Genomic DNA, 17206 nt, shown 5'->3' with positions numbered 1-17206 from the left:
TTAACTTTCCCCACATGTTTTTTTTTCATTTTGTTTTTGCCTTTTTTTTCCAAAATTATCTTCTTTTTTTTCATTTTTTTTGTTTTTTTCTTTATTTTTTTTTGTTGATTTTATTTTTTTAATATGGAGCTGGTTGAGAATTTAGTTTTATAGTTTTTTTTCTTTAAAACACTGTGGATTGCTACAGTGTTTCCCCACGTGGTTTTTTGTCCTTTTTTATGATTTTTTTTTCCAGAATTGTCTTTGTCGATTTTTTTATATATATTGAGCTGGTTGAGAATTTAGATTCATAGTTTTTTTTCTTTAAAACACTATGGATTGCTACAGTGTTTCCCTACATGAATTTTTTTTATGATTTTTTTCAAAATCATCTTTATCGATTTTATTATTTTTAATATTGAGCTGGTTGAGAATTACAACTGTATATTTCTTCATGAAACACTATAGATTGTTACAGTGTTTCCCTGCATGATTTTTTTTTCCTTTTGTTTTTTTTATGATTGTTTCTAAAATTTTCTTTGTTGATTTTATTTTTTTAATATTAAATTAATTAAGAATTTAGCTTTGTAGTTTTTTTCTTGAAAACATTATGGATTGCAATAGTTTTTCTCTATATAATTTGACAACGCATAAACATACCACAAGCCCGCGGCATGACATCTAGTAATAATCTAAATATTGTATACAATAACTTTATTATAAGATTTATTTTTTTTAATCATCTCGAAGACTGGAATCGCATTATTCAAATTTTTTTTTTTGTCTTGATTTGAGCTCGGCAGCCCAGGTCCCTGTGATTCAATCATTCAATACCTTTGTAACCTTTAACCTTGTTTAAAAAGGACAAAGAAAAAAGTAATTGGATTCTTAAGTTTAGATTTTGGGTTATTGTCAAAAAAAAATTATAAAATTTAATTTTTAATTAACTCATAAAATAAAATAAAAACAATTTAAAAAATTAATCTAAAACAAAATATAATATAAAAAATAAGAATCAAATAAGAAACAATCTAAAACAAAAAAATAACATAATTTTTTTTTGGCTGAGTAGCATGAATCCCAAGAAAAAAAAAAGTTTGTCACACACTTTACAATGACAGGGCCGCTTCATCGTGAAGAGCTCACCAAGCTATTTCCAACACTACCGTGGACAACCGGAGGCAGAGCACGACCTCCAAAATACGACAACCAAACTCCATACACAACCACGTGTGTTGCCAAGTTTCCTTGCTCGTTTACCCTAGCTCACCAAATTATATTTTACTTAAAAAGATATTAAATTAATATTTTTTTAAATATTTTTAATTGATTTTAACATGATATATATATATAAAAAAAAAACTCAAAATATATTTTTAATTAAAATACATTATACACAACAAATAACAAGCACACACTTAGATCCCATTTGTCAACCGTCTTTAGTGATGTTTTTTTTTTTACTTTTTATAACAGCTGATGGAAAGAAGAAATTATTACAAGGGTGAGGAATTGGGGGTGTGGCAACAGGGGAATTTTTTTTTTAATGGAATTGGGTGTCAACATTTGTGGGACCACCGGAATTTCCCTTGATTACAAGGCAATCTTATTTTGATTGTAAGTCATTAAATTTGCAGATTAATCAAGAAAAAAAAAGATTATTTAATAACTTTACAGCTAACTAGCAAGAAGGGCAAAATTCCAATTAAACATTATTTGAACCGTATTAGCAAAGAGCCATTTAAGGGGAAAAAAAAAGGCCATCCTAAGTAACAGCTACAACTGGCCTGGTGAAGTTACTACCATCTAGTTCTTCTACCGCTTTCGGTCAAAGTCAATCACGGACTCATAGTAATACATAAAAAGAACCTCACTGGCAGCAATCAAACTACAGTTCCCAAACACATAAATGTTGGTCAATGACTATATGCACATTAAATTCAATAAACAGCAGTTTGACAAGAAGCCTCACCAACAGTTTTTATGCTAAGATCCAACAGGAGCAATGCCTTTAGCTTTAGCTGCTGCATTTGCGGCGGCGGCGGCGGCTGCAGCGGCGGCAGATGCAGCTGGATTAGGGGTCGAGGGGGGCACAGGGTTGGACTGTGAACTGCTGTGTGATGCAACTATCTGCTGCTGCTGCGGCTGTTGCCGCTGCTGCTGAGAATTGACTTGGGCAAGCAGAGCCTTGATCTGACTCCCTGAGAGCGTTTCTTGCTCAAGCAAAGCATTAGCAAGCGCATGAAGCTCCTTGCTGTTGGTGGTGAGGATTTTTTTTGCATTGTTGTAAGCCCTTTCCAGGAAATATTTCACTTCTTTCTCAATAAGAAGCCTAGTCTCAGTACTCATGCTCTTCCCATTGTCATCATAATTGTGGGTGACAACTCCAACTTCTTTACTCATGCCGAACTTTGTAACCATTGCTCTAGCAAGATTAGTAGCTTGCTGGAGATCAGAAGAAGCACCTGAGGTAACTTCGTTTTCTCCAAAAATCAGCTCTTCTGCAACCCGACCCCCCATGCAAACATCTAACCGAGCAAGCATTTGCTTGAGAGATACACTTGTCTCATCCTTGTCGGGCAATTGGGCAACCATGCCAAGAGACATACCTCTGGGAACTATTGTTGCCTTGTGAACAGGAAGAGCCCCTTCAGTATGGATGGCCACAAGGGCATGCCCACCCTCATGGAAAGCCGTCAGCTTCCGTGACTCGGCAGAAATTACAGCTGACTTGCGCTCACTTCCCATCATGATCTTGTCCTTTGCATATTCTAGATCAGTCATGGTCACTGATTTAGCACCATCCATAGCAGCCTTGAGAGCAGCAATGTTGACCAAATTTGCGAGATCAGCACCAGAGAAACCAGGAGTCCCTCTAGCAATAATCATCAAATCAACATCTTCACCCTTCAAGATCTGCAAAACCACAATGGATTGTCACATATTCCTGAGTTATTCATCATAATGATACTAAAAACAAGATTTTCTGGTCACTCAAAATGATAATTTCTGTGCTGTAATATTAACCCTAACTTCGGCCGCCCATATTATCATTCTAGCTCACATCAGCAATTATTTATTTGAAACAAATTTTTGGTGCCACTGGAGCACATGCCAGATGATATCACGAAAGGATAGTCTGCCATTGTTTGTTGCTATTTGCCAATGATGGCTGAGTTTCAACCATTAAGTTGCAGTTTGCTCTGTCACTGCAGTCTGCAAACAATTATAAAATTTAAATAATCACATGTCAAATCTAATCACCTAACAAAAATCAACTAAAGACATATTTTTCTTGTGAATTGATTACACTTTGATTGGTTATAGAGAAAACCTTGATGGAACAAATTTAGAAACCAACACTGGTGGCTGTTAGTCTGACACTGTTGGTTGTCATCTACCCAATGGTGGCAGACTGGGTTACCACATTAAACCTAACTCTGACCACCAAAGTTATCATTAAGTTCATGCACCGATACTCAAATGCCTGACCAAATTGTTGCCATTGAAATCATGAAAGGAACATCATATGATTTTTATGGCCAACCGAGTTATCAGGTAACTAACGATGTAACCATTCAATAGCTAGAGGCAATAATGGATGCAAATTCGAGCCAAATGCTTAAGGGTTAAGTACTTGGGTCGGGTATTTTGAACATATAGTATCCTCTCAAAGCACCACACGTTGCTGCTTTAAGGTCAGACTCGGACCTCCAAAACATACACCTTGAATTTCTATGCAATGGGAAACTAATACCTTTGACATGTGGGATTCCATAATCTGCCGCCTGCCTTCTACATCTGGATTAGGAACAACAATGTGGCGGTCAAACCGTCCAGGTCTCACCAGTGCCTTGTCCAGTGATTCTGGAAAATTCGTCGCCGCGATCACAATGATACCTTCATTTTGCTTAAATCCATCCAATTCAACAAGCAACTGATTCAAAGTCATTTTCATGTACTGTTGGTCCTTCGGGTTGCGGCTTCCTCCAATAGCGTCTATCTCATCAATAAATATTATACATGGTGACCGCTTCTTTGCAGCAGAAAAAAGATCCCTCACCCTTCGAGCTCCAACTCCAACAAACATCTCCTCAAACTCACTGCCACTGCATGAGAAAAAAGGAACCCCAGCTTCTCCAGCAATAGCTCTGGCTAACATTGTCTTGCCAGTGCCAGGTGGTCCAACAAGCAAAACACCTTTAGGGAGCTTGCCACCTAGACGAGTGAAGCGCTGTAAAAGGGAAGGCAAACAATAATTTAAGAGAGAGATTGAAATTTTAAACTTGAAAAACATATGGGGAAATGATAAAGCATGAACCAAAAGAAAATTGAACATGAAACTTCATCAAACACATCTATAATTCCAGACTACCTGCTAGCAATGATCATTTAAGGAAAAAAAAAAAAAACATTTTTATGCTTAAAAGATTTCAAGGGAAACGACGGCTTTAGAGTTTGAGGGAAATTCAATATATAACTCATTAACATGGAGAAATTGAACTTTTAACCACTTAGCTAATGATTGCATTTTGGATAAACCATGTTATCAACACATGAAATTTCCAAGTTTTAAGTCTATAGAAAGGCATCATCCACTACCGTTAATAGATAACAGTTACGAGCGCATAAGAAAATAAAAAGGATGTTTGCATGAACAGATAGAATCAGGGCCTATTTATGAAGGCTTGGAATATTCATTTGCATGGTAAGAGAACATAAAAATATGTAATAGTGTATCTGATGCTGGAAATGCATGTTAGGTGTCCACCAAACCACAGGCATTTCCATGTCAGACAACATTGAGAGATGACCATAATGGAAAATAAGTGTTTGCCTTTGGATCTCGAAGATAGTGGACAATTTCTTCTAGTTCTGCCTTTGCCTCATCGACACCCTTTACATCATTAAATTTGGTGTTAGATTCCATGCTAGGCTGCACCTCCTCATTTAGACCAAGTCCTAATACATGAAACACGACAAATGAAGGAATGAACTGAACATCAAATTGAAATTATGTTTGAATCAAACAATGGAGCATTAAACATATCATGACTCCACTGTACCTTTACTGATTCCTCTGTCCTCAATAAGAGCGCCCACACCAGAAATCAACAGAAAGGCCAGCGCGATAGTGCGGATTGTACGCCAAAGCTGCTCTTTAAAATGCCCTCCTTCTGTAGCCACCATGTGAATAGGTGTGCCAGCAGTTCCAAGAACACCATCTTTTGTAGATTTTCCCACATTCCTGAAAACTGAAAGACCTCCTATACTTTCCTCTTCCCTTGCTGAGTTGGAAATACCTACAAATTTTGAAGACAGCTCTAGCTTAATAAACCAAAATCATCGAGAGCCACTATGTGTAGGGAGGGCATAACTCAAAAATAAATGTTCAAATAGCCAAAGAAAAGATTCTGAAAGGCTACGATATTCTACAGATTCTAATCAAAGCATGTAAGGAGATCTTTTAATTCAAGGAAAGAAATTTCCATCCACGCATCTGATTACAGGCAAGGAAATTGAGTATTTAAAAACCCAATTTTGACAGCATGCAATATCTTTATTTTCTATACACGATGGGGATAACATCCTGCAAAAACACCATTGCAATGATATGGAGACCTTGTTCAGTAAAATAACAGCAAATGTAAAATATATATATATATATATATATATTTTTTCTTTTTCTTTTTTTGGGGGGGAGGGGCCTCTTTGCCCACAATCACCTCTCTGCAGGGTCTTCAGCAACTCGCTGTCATCCAGCCTGTCAACTCTGACCAATGCCTTAACATATTCAGAAAGTGCTGAAGGATTGCCATATAAAGATGGTTGACTTTCAAAAAGTCTTATCACTGCTTCAGGATCATGTCGTAGAAGTTCTTTAAGTTGTAGAACTTCACTACCATCATCCATATCACGCATCCTACGAGCTAAATTACCAACATAACTTGATTGGAACCTCCTCTCAGCATTTAAAATCCTATTCCCTGCACAGAAATAAAGAATAATTTCACCATCAAAGTATAAACAAGGAAAAAAGATGCAGATAGAACGTCAGGCTCAGACAATTCCAAGTTGGCATCATAGATACTGATTTATCGACACTTAAATATCACTTAAGGTTAACATGCAGAAAAAGTAAAAATACAAGATTTCAATATTTAAAGACAAAGAATGCCACTCATTTTCTTAAGGTTAGGAGCAGTATTGTCATCATGTTTTGGCCCATGATACCTCCACATCAACAGGTATCTGACAAATTAATACCTTTTACCAGAAAGCTAGTCTCTGCATATTAACACCACAAGTTTTTATAAGGTAGATAACATACCTACACTGCCTCCAAACTTGTTTATGGGAAAATAAGTTCTGACAAACAAGTTTTTGAATTGTCCCAACTCTGATTGATGCCTCGAAACCTGTCACAAAATGAATCTAGCATTCAATAAAACAAGAGAAGAGAATCACCATGACATTTTACAACTAATTCCTAGTATTTTTTTTTTCAACTTTCTTTTAGACATTTTACATACTAATTCCTTGTATATTTTTTTTCAACTATTTTTTAGAAAGCCACCAGCTTTAAGAACTTAACAGAATAAGACAAAGGATTGCCATGCTTAATTCAACTAATCCCAACAAATTAGCAGGCCATAAGTTGCTCTTGGCTCCGTATGCAAATATCTGTGCAGTTACACAAGCATTTGCATATACCATAAACCATTGTTTCTATAGAAAATTGAATCAGAAAATATCTGTGCAGTTACGCAATCAATTAAGCAGCTGGAAAACTATTGATGGTATCACTAGTTATGGTGCGAGAATTGACACACAATCAAGCACCTAAAAAAATTATGAACTCAGGATTCAATTTACTTCCTTAAAGTGATTACAATTATGACCATAAGAAACAGATATTTTTCTCAAAAAAAAATCTATGCTTCTAATCCCACAATTGAAACTAAGAAACAGACTTTTGAGCCAGACCCAAATATTTTTACCGACCTTGTTCAATAAAGAATAGCACATCATCACAAATTCAAAACCCTATTTTTTCCCCTATTCAACAACTTCCCTCGGCAATCTAATAAAATTTCACATAGAACTTCCCATTTGTTTTACACATGGAAACCAGTTTCTAATAATCAAATTGCAATTAGATTCAATAACTCTAACTCCCTATAATTAACAGGCCCGAATCAATTAGCAAACAGAAGAAGAAAAACTAGGGTTTTGTCAATCAAAGAACAATCTCAAACTTAATAATAACAATAATAATAATTAAAAAAAAGAAACAATAATACAAATCAATGGAAACAAGCCTTTGATTAAAGTAAAGAAGAGGAAAATCGAAGTGACCTGAGTGATTAGGCGCCTCCAAGCCATGACCTGGCAATAATCAAAGAATAGGTCTGATCTTTGGGCCTCGCTTCTCTCTTTTCTGGTTAATACAGTGATTACGATGTGGAGATGGTTATAGATGTGTGTGGGTGGCGAGAGAAGGAAGAGAAATGTGAGAAAGAGAGGAGAGGAAAGGGGTTGGTTGTCTTGTCTTGTCTTTCTTGTGCTGTGAGAAAGAGAGGTTTCAATTTATTTCGAGAAATAAATTTAATATCCTTTAACGTTCTATTTATTTATTTTAGATCTCTTTTTATTAGAGTTTCTTTTAAAAAAAAAAAAAAAAAATTGTTCACCACGAGCTTCTAACTTGCGGTGTGGTTCAAGTGCAAGTTGATTTCTGTGCCTCCTGCGCGGTGTGCTTTCTTGAAATGTCTTTTTTGCCCACCGACATCAGTTTTTTTTTTTACGAGCAACTTCGAACCACTTTTCATATATTAAATCCATTTATATAAAAAGATTATAACGGGGGATTTTATTGGTAAGCCAAGCAAAGTTATAGTGTTTAGACTCTTTATATTCATAGGTTGAAAAATTAATTTTTTATAAGTCAAAAAATTATTTATAATCGATTCAAATTCAAATTTAAAATAAATCGACAAAAAAAATACAAACAAGAATCTAATCCCCATAATACGGGGATGTGCCCGTGTTGAGTGAGTGTTTGTTGCATAAATTTAGAGAGTATTTGACAGTGTAGTTGCGGTTACTTTTCAAATAACTTTTCGTGTCGAAATACATGTCAATAATATTTTTTTATTTTTAAAAAATTATTTTTGACATCAGCACATCAAAACGATTTGAAACATACAAAATATATTAAATTTTAGCCAAAAAAATAAATAAATTTTTTGGGAACGCGGTTTACACCGCGTTCCCAAACAGTTTCTTAAAGCCATTTTGGGTGGACTCGTTCTTGACTCTTCATTTTTTTCACCCTATAAATTATAAGATGGTATTATATTTTGTTTTAATGTGGGATAGTGAGTTTTGAGTTTCATAAAAATATATCAATTAAAAGTTTTTTAAGATCAAATTTTTTATTTATCTATAATTTATTATAATTATGTTAATGTTCCATGTTAAAAAAATTTTGTTGAAAAATAATTTTTAATAAAATTTTTAAATCTTAAAAGAATGAATTTCACTTTTAATTTTATCTTAAAAAGCATTAAATATTTTTTATTATATAAAATATCCGAAGTAACTTAAACATATCTCCACTAATCCTATAAACAAAATCAGTGAAATAAGACCGACCCTTCATCCTACAAGCAAAGTAGCGGTTTTGTTTCTTAAAGCCATATACGCTTGGGCTTTCTTCATTTCAAGACCAACACATGTGGGCATGTCTGTCTAGGAAAGCCCAGGTGCTTGGCCTTGACTTCACTAGCCCTTCCCTCTTGTTTTTTTTTTTAATATTATAAAGTAAAATTATTTTTAAATAAAGCATTTGCAATGGTATTTTAAAATTATATAAAGATACAGTATTTTTTAAATAATTATATATGAAACTAGTATGCATGATTGTTCTTTTTTAAAAAAAATCTCATGAATATTCAATTAGAAGAAATATCTATTTTTTATTATAAAAATTTTATACAATTTTCTTAAATTAATTATTCTTTATTTTCACATTTAGCATAAAAATGATCAAAGCATGGTTTTTTTTTCTTTTTAATTTGAACTTGCATTTTATATCATGATAAATATTTGTTAAAAAAACCATGCTATAATTAAAAAATACATATACAGAGAAACACATAAACAAATAAGTAAGTTTTAGCTAGAGGAATTTTTTGAAAATATTTATAGGAAATAAAATAAGTTTGCCTAGCGCGGCTGTGTCTTGACAGTATTTTGATAATAAAAAAAAACTCTTTCATGTCAAAGATACATTGTTCCCTGATTTATTTTGATAATAATTTAACCTTCATATATATAGTAATTAATGAACTTTATATATAAATTAAGTAAATAAGTTTATGCGTATGCATTAAGAAATTATTTTTTAATACAAACTTTTAAAATTGAATAATACTATTAATTAACTAAAATAGAAATTCTCAACGTAGCGCCTACAATTAACTAATTATTATACATAAAACTAAAACCCATCAATATTTTACTTAAAATTACAAACAATGCAATCTACAATAAAACAATTATTTTATCATTAAAAAACAAACGGATTGACCATACGCTCATGGCTAAAATAATATTTCCACACTTTATTATAGAATATAATTGCTCTCATGCCATTGAATAGTACAACTTATAACTTAGGGGCTTTTTGTGATTTTAATGTTTTTTATATATTTTAATTATTGAATAGCCCTTCCAGTCAACATTTTTTTGCCTAGGTCAAGAGATATTTTTGGTTTTTTACTTAAGTTTTTTTTTTTTTTGCAATTATTATGTGGGGTTAAGGTCATTCTATTTTTTTATATATAAAAAAAGTGATTGGCACATGTAAAACACATACTAGTAAGTGGGAGACTCTTATGCCTTTTGGGCAGTGCATGCATCACCTCCCGGTGGATGTTGGTCGCCTTTCGGAGTGGCGTCCGAAGCATCGCATCACCCTCTACATAATGATCTCGCACGTGTTAGCCTTCATTACACGACGGAGCTCCGGTGACAATCTCCCTCTCTTTTCTCTCTTCTCTACTTCAAAAGGTGTGTTGGCCTTGCAATTGACATTTGATTTTTTATGTTTTTTTAATCAAACTTGATTTTTATTTTTTTTATTTCTATTTATTTTGCTTCTAATTTTTTTTTCAGATTGATTTTTATTTTTTGATTTAATCCCTAATCATTTGATTTTAATTTTTTTTTTATTGAATTTAATCCTCATTCTTATGATTGTAAATCCTTTATTTTGACTTCTCTTATTGATTAATTTTTTTTTTGCAATGCCATCCCTTATTGTTTATTTTCATTAAGTTTTCATATCATATTTGATATTTATTTTTTCATCATGCTTTTAAAACCTGGTCTGGAGGTCCACCCTTGTCATGTCCCGACTCATGAGTTAAGTCGAATGATCGGAGTTACCAGGGTATATGAGATCTTTTATTGTGTAAGAAGTAAAAATGATATTATTTTGATAAAAAATAATGAAAAAAAATAATCAATGGATTTTGACATGATTTCCCCTAGCTAATTGCTTGATTTTGATTAAAAAAAATAATGGAGCAAAAATTCAATTATGATCTTCTTTCTTTTAATTAGTTTTTTTTAATTTTTTTCAGCTCCATCCCTTTTCATTTGATTTGTTATATATATATATATATGCTACTCTTTCTCTTAATTGTTGTTTTTTTATCCTTTTTCGTGGTTAGTTTTTTTTTTCTTTCAATTTTTGTCCTTTAACATTTTATTTCATTTCATTTTTTTTTCAAGATTTAATTCTCATTTTTTTAATTGCTATTTTTTTATCCATTTTTTAATTTGTTTTTTCTTTTAACTTTATCCTTCAACATTTTATTTTATTTGTTTTTTTTATCTAATTTTGGTTCCCATTCTCTTAATTGCTCTTTTTTTTATCTTTTTTTTTTATCAAGTCCCTCATTTTCTTCTTTCATTAGTTTTTATACCAAATTTGATCCTCATTGTTTTTATTACTATTTGTTTCTTTTTAATTTTTTGATAGTTAAGAATTTTTTAATATTAAACTATTAATCCTTGAGTTTTATGTTTTTTTCCCTTTCCTTCTTCTACGATCATTCTGAATTATGGATTGATGAAGTTAACTTGAATCTATTCAGATTATCATCATTTAAATATTTTTTTTTTAATGTTAAAAAAAAATCAACCTATCGCGCAGTGTAATGCAAGCATAAAAACTCTAGTTTTGTACTAAAATGGGTTTCACGTGAATGTTATCATGTTGACTTATTTTGAATATCTTAAACAATATTATTGATCATTATTTTTCATGTTTCAAAAAGAAGGGAGGGAAAGGTAAAAGCAAAGCAATTTGAAAGGGAGAAGAGGTGAGCATGATCACCCTAGAAAAAGCGTCATAGTCCTCGGGATTGAAACCACTTTGGACACCCATTAAGTCATAAAAAGCATCTGCCTTTGTCTTGCATGCAAGCTGCGTACCAATTCCGTGCAAACATAAACATCCATGCCACTATTCACGAATCTTTTCCTCCACTTTCCAGCGTCTAAAGGCTAAAGCAATATATAGCACTCACTACTCATCTCAAATTATATTATACAACAGCTATAACATTAAATCTTGAACGAAGCTGACTCTGTGTGTGTGTGTGTTTAACTTCTACAAGCAATTAAGGAGGAGTAAATCCATTCATGATCATCGCATCCCGCCATTATTAGACTTTAATTTGTAAGATGGCATAGCATATATATGTAATTCAGACGTTAACTGGCTCAAAATGTAGAAGTATCTTTAGATTTGACAACAATGGTTTTCCAAATGGAAAAACTTAACAATTGAGACTTGAGATTTTCAATCGAAGGTCTCCCGTTCAAACCTTGGAATTGGAACAAGTGAGGTGGGATTTAAAAAGTTGTGAAAGTAGCACTACTTTTTATTGTATAGCTGAAAGTCCATGGAGCTTCCTGTTGAGAGAGAGAGAGAAAAAAAACCCACGTCAATTATCTTTTTTTTTTCCTTTTTGAGAAGATCAATCAATTAAAATGAAAAGATGAGTGATATGTTTATATATATGAACAGAATGTATGCAAGTGTAATTGATGAAGATAGAGGCAATATAAAAAGAGATAACAATTACAAGAACACAAAATATCATGCTGAAAAAGAATCATACATAAATTCTAATTGGAAATTTTATTATTGAATATTTTCTATTCATGTAATGCATGTCTTTTGAAGGTTTACAACTCCTTAAATAAATTTAAAAACTAACTTGAGTAAACTAGAAAATATGAGAATAAAAAAAGAGTAATAAAAGTCCTAAACAAAACATGAAAGTAATAAAATATTTCTAAACTAAAAAGAAAAAAAAATTATAAATCAATTAAGAAAATATAGCAAAAAGTAACTTTTGTTTATTATCGGAAGGTTTCCCGATCTTCAATTGCTGAAAAGAATTTAATTCGATAAAAATCAAGACTTCTAGAATCTCCTAGAAAAATTTCAGTCTGACCCAACAAATAAATAAAAAAATATATTCAATAACATAAAACTGAGCATTCAATAACTGTGACCTAATAATATCATGTAGAAAAGAAAGAAAATCACGTGAAGGAAGAATTGAATTTCCTTAATAAATAATTTTCTTTCATTCGGTCCATAAATTAAAAACAAATTAAAATTATATATATATAGACGTGATATGTTTTTTTCATATATGATGTTGGCAAAAGGAAAAGAATAGAGGGGAATGAGAGGAATGGTGCTAATTAATCTTAACGAGGAAGTGTATTTTTAAATTATTGAAAAAACACATGTGGTATTTATTTATTCTATATACCAATCATTTGATTTATAGGATCCATTGTTTTATCACTTGCAATTGAAGATTAATTTGTATAGAAATTTAACATTAAGAATTTATATGTAAATCATTTTTTTCTTTTAATTATCTCCATTTTCCTTCTTTTTATTAATTAAATATATATATGTCTCTCCCCCAAATCAAAGATGATGGAGAGAAGGGAAATAACTTTATAAATTTTGTACTCAAACTTCTAATCATACCCCTTTTAAATTAAGTGAGATAATTAAATATATAATCTAATAACAAATTAATACAGAACGATTAATACTTAAGGTTTTCATGACTGCGGGGTCACAAGATCATGTTTAAAATAAGAAAAATGTTGACTTAGAGGTCAGTCATGCATGAAGAAACAAACAATTAAATTAGAAAATGTCGGTAAGAGTGACCCTCAGTAGACTAATTAAGGACAGAAAGAAGACTAATTTGCATAAGAATATACTAATATATATATATAATATATAGTTAGCAGCATGGAGTAAAAGGACTGACCCATGGCTTCCATGCATTGTGGTTGCTGAATACTATTTTATTGTAGAGATTCTGACGATCAATTACAACAGAAAATAAATAATAAATAATAAATTATACTATAATTAATGAGAGGAGAAAGACTGGAAAAAAGAATATTCAAAACCCGAGGTAGAACTGTGGAGCACTATTCAGTGTTCATACAAGTTTAGGAAAGCCGTAGAAATATATGTCCGTGAACATTTTTTTTTCCCTTTCTAAGAAGAAGGAAAGGAAAGAGTGGGTGATATATATATATATATGTATATATATATATATATATATATGTAGATGACGTACGTATATATCCATAAAATGCTAACCTTGCCAAGGTGGTGGCAGATTTTGGTTCCTTTGCCCGTATGTTGAAGGGCTAATGTGATCAAACCCAGCTGGTAGATTTAGAAAGTCTTTGTGGGGAAAGGCTTTAAGACCCAAGAAATCTCTTGTCAAGCCGTCATTGCCGCCTCCATGATGACTACCAGATGCAGCATCACTCCTTATAAATCGGGACTCTGTTGACTTGGAGAGAATTTCCTGAAAATTACTACTGTCTCTTTTTGGATTCAACATTCCATTGAAATCCTCGTTGTCAAAAGATGAACCATCAAATCCACTCGCAGAAGACAAAGAACTCATCATATCATGGACTAGAGAAGTCCCTCCTCCATCACTTGCAGCAAGATATTCCATGATACCAGAGGTGACAGTACCAGCTTTATCCTCTAGAGATGCCAGACCATGACCAAACCCACTTCCCATCTCTTCACGTGATGTAAAAAATAGACCAGGATTTGCTGTGGACGTAGCTGGCAATGTGGAACCGAAACCAGGGTTTTGATGATCAGACATGTGACCTTGGTGGGGTCTAAGTATGGCAGCAGTAGCAGGTGACGGGGAAGGCTTGCTCACAGTCACCCCCATTTGTGCTGCTTTTTGCAGCAACGCAGTGGCAGACATGTGAGGGGAAGCTGTTGATGAGGGCTGGAATGGAGGAAGTACAGTAGGGTTAGGGCTAGGGTTTCCATGTTGCAAAAATGACTGGTCTAAATGTGCTGGGAATAACTGCGAGGAGAGATTGATTTGTGGTGGACCTGGACCAGCTTCTCCTATTGGTGGACAAGCTAACCATGGTGGGATGCTATCTGGTCTTGGATTAAAAAGATACTGGTTTTGATCTTGCTCTCTTTTGACTGATAAGGCTTGTAAGTTCATCAGGTGTGAAGCTGAGGAGCCAGGCTGTTGAGAGGAGAGAACCGTCATAGATCTTGCACTCTCTTCTGCTAAAGTATCACAGAAGGCTCTGTGAGTGATGAAACTGTCCCTCCTGTAACCACAAAAAACAAGCAGAAGAAAACAAAAAAGGTATACCATTAAAATGAAGCAAACAGTGGTGAAGTACCACTTCTTCTTCTCTCTCTCTCTCTCTAGCTACTTTTTGTATTTTCGTTCCTTCAACAAGGACAAAATCATAGTAGATCTAACCATTAAAATTTCTCAATCTTAGCACTTTAAAGATAGCAGAATAATTTTACTACTTAATAAAGTCTCTCTCTCTCTCTGTCTGTCTGTCTGTCTGTCTGAGCTGAAAACCTTTCGAAATCATAAGGATGAAGTCAAGAACTAGAGATACTTTCTTTATGTTTTTCTTTACTCAATCTCACACAAGGAGGAACATATCAGCATTAAGGAGAGCTACTAAGCTAGCTTAACCATAGATCATGACTAAAGACTAAAAGAAATGAATCTGTGGAGTGGAAACTGAATTGTATATTGTAGTAGTACTTACCTAGAAAAAAGAGTACCGCAATCACATCTATACTCTCTTGTGCCACAAATTTTAGAGTGAGCTTTCCAGTCTGATTGAACTGCATAACGTTTTGAGCACTTTTCACACTTCCACTTCTTCTCACCATGCTTTCTGCTAAAGTGCTTCTTGATCCCTGTAAGGTCCCCAAGAGCCCTTGATGGGTCATGGTGCACGCATGTAACCTCTGGACACACATACACCTTCTTTCTCACCTCCTTGTTTGTTCTTTGCTTTAGTTTCCATGGCAGGTTATGCCCTCTTCTATGAAGTTGAAGATTCTGATCTCTTTTGAATCCTTTGTTGCAGATCTCACATAGAAATCTGTTTGTCGTTTGTAGACTGTTGGGAGACAAAGCTATCACTTCTGCATCTGGGTCTGATGAAAAATCAAACCAATATCAAGGTACAAACAAAAAACAATAATGGAGCAGCTGTTAGCTAATTTGATTTGCAAGCAAGATATGATGGTCTTGATTTGAAACCTGGGTTTCCTGGAAGATTTTTCTTCTTCTTTGGTGGTGGTTGATTAGTCGAATCAAAGGAGTGTTGTGGGTGTTTAGCACCGGTTTCAATTCTGCTGCCTGAAGAAGCACTTACTTCACCGGATGCTGAAGTTAAATTGGACATATTCTCATCCATTACCAAGCCTTTCATCATCTTTTCCCTCTATATTAAAGAAATAATCACATGACTTCGTAGGCGATGACACAAGCTACAAGATATGCATTCATGAGCCACAGATCAACCTTTTTTTTATATGTGTGACAAAATGTCCTAGGATCTGAGTGGGAACCCTAATTTAGTAAGGCTAACAAAAGTGGAAAGCAATAAGACCTCTTAAATTTCTGTGATTTCAGTATGTATGTATGTAACAAATATCCTTTCATTCTCTCTGCAGCTTACTTATTGATGATATCACTTCTCTTTCCATAATAACCTTGAGAATTAAGAGGCATAAGAAGAAAGAAAAGAAGTACAGTACTAAAGAACAAGAAATGGACAAGAAAGAAATAAAATTAGTTCCTAGGTGGAAAAGCACCAAACTCCTTTAAGACTTGAACTAGCCTTTGCTTCCTAACACCAAGAGGATTAAACAAAACCAACACGAAGCATCTGTAAATCAATTGAATCTAAAGTACCATAGATACATGAAGAAATGAGATGAAAACATGGCTGTGTGTATGTGTGAAGAGAGAAAGAGAGAGGGAGAGAGAGAGATGAGGATGAGAAAGGATTCCTTTGAAGCCCTCCACACAACCAAAACCAAAATCCAAACCAGCAGGCTTGTTTCTGACGTGCACTCTCTGTCTTTTCCTTTGTTCTCTTTCAAGTCTTAGCTAGAAAATATATAATATATTCTTCTTTTTTTTCTAATAATTGTATCGGCAAATAATATTTCCCTGTACGCTATAAAGTTTAAACTTTAAAACCTTGGATTACTCAATGCCACCTTTTCCATCCATAAAAAGTACAGCAGATATAAAGCAATCCATGTAAAAGGAGAGGCTTAAAAAGAGTTTAATCACCAAACACCCCAATATCCTTGCTTGATAGAGATAGAGAGATATCATAAGAAGTTTGATAATTACAGGCTTTTTAACATACGGTAGGTAAAAGAGTTAAAAAGCAAAAACTCTTTCCCTCTCTTTCTCTGTGCACTTACACCAGCTATAGCATCATTAGCTCTGTGATTGAGTTCCAGCAGACATGCTCGCGGGGAATAGATATATACTATCAACCCTGTTTTTACACCGGTAATTAAATATACTCCTGTGCTGTGCTGTGCTGTTCTCCTGCTAGTATTCTATTACTATATGGTTTTTATTATTCTTAAAGAACAATCAATAATTTGATTATGATAAAGCTTCTGTCTCTTTGTGGGTTTTGAAATTGAAAGGTAGAAAGGAAATACGGGGTCGGTCCCCATTGATGCAACCTCTTGCCCCATGACTATTTTATTGAGAGAGAGAGAGAGGGAGAGAGAGAGAGGGAGGGAGAATGGACTTGCTTGGCA

The 17206-nt window shown here is 33.6% G+C and overlaps 2 protein-coding genes across 3 annotated transcripts; both read right to left on the bottom strand.

Moving 5' to 3' along the window:
* Window positions 1-1661: 1661 nt before the first annotated feature.
* On the bottom strand, window positions 1662-7589 carry LOC7470693 (ATP-dependent zinc metalloprotease FTSH 4, mitochondrial). The gene is made up of 7 exons (XM_024603491.2): window positions 7339-7589; window positions 6311-6398; window positions 5706-5966; window positions 5046-5282; window positions 4817-4941; window positions 3737-4213; window positions 1662-2895 (listed from the first exon to the last, which is right to left on the bottom strand). The coding sequence occupies exons 1-7, from the start codon at window positions 7363-7365 to the stop codon at window positions 1966-1968; spliced, it is 2145 nt and encodes a 714-aa protein (XP_024459259.2). The 5' UTR covers window positions 7366-7589; the 3' UTR covers window positions 1662-1965.
* Window positions 7590-11717: 4128 nt separating this feature from the next.
* Window positions 11718-16522, bottom strand: LOC7462254 (protein indeterminate-domain 7). 2 transcript variants are annotated; one of them, XM_024604081.2, is made up of 5 exons: window positions 15675-16522; window positions 15172-15568; window positions 13706-14709; window positions 13365-13415; window positions 11718-11970 (listed from the first exon to the last, which is right to left on the bottom strand). In XM_024604081.2, the coding sequence occupies exons 1-4, from the start codon at window positions 15847-15849 to the stop codon at window positions 13402-13404; spliced, it is 1590 nt and encodes a 529-aa protein (XP_024459849.1). In that variant the 5' UTR covers window positions 15850-16522; the 3' UTR covers window positions 11718-11970; window positions 13365-13401. The 2 variants fall into 2 exon arrangements, with proteins under 2 accessions (XP_024459849.1, XP_006382013.1); XM_006381951.3 differs by lacking the exon at window positions 13365-13415 and having other exon boundaries at window positions 15675-16521.
* Window positions 16523-17206: the final 684 nt, after the last annotated feature.

The sequence above is a fragment of the Populus trichocarpa genome, chromosome 6, assembly GCF_000002775.5.
Source record: "Populus trichocarpa isolate Nisqually-1 chromosome 6, P.trichocarpa_v4.1, whole genome shotgun sequence".
In the NCBI taxonomy this organism is placed as follows: domain Eukaryota; kingdom Viridiplantae; phylum Streptophyta; class Magnoliopsida; order Malpighiales; family Salicaceae; genus Populus; species Populus trichocarpa.
The sequence above is the reverse complement of the archived record's forward strand: the minus strand, read 5'-3'. Positions and strand labels throughout refer to the sequence as shown.

Bases quoted from the DNA above. Each gene is read 5' to 3' on its own strand.
- LOC7462254 (XM_006381951.3), bottom strand. From the start codon at position 15,849: ATGATGAAAGGCTTGGTAATGGATGAGAATATGTCCAATTTAACTTCA. The intron at 15,569-15,674 runs GTTTCAAATCAA...ATTTTTCATCAG, and splicing joins AAATCTTCCAGGAAACCCAG to ACCCAGATGCAGAAGTGATA. The intron at 14,710-15,171 runs GTAAGTACTACT...TTGTGGTTACAG, and splicing joins TGCGGTACTCTTTTTTCTAG to GAGGGACAGTTTCATCACTC.
- LOC7470693 (XM_024603491.2), bottom strand. From the start codon at position 7,365: ATGGCTTGGAGGCGCCTAATCACTCAG. The intron at 5,967-6,310 runs GTATGTTATCTA...ATTTCTGTGCAG, and splicing joins CAAGTTTGGAGGCAGTGTAG to GGAATAGGATTTTAAATGCT. The intron at 5,283-5,705 runs GTGATTGTGGGC...CAAAATTTGTAG, and splicing joins GCTGAAGACCCTGCAGAGAG to GTATTTCCAACTCAGCAAGG.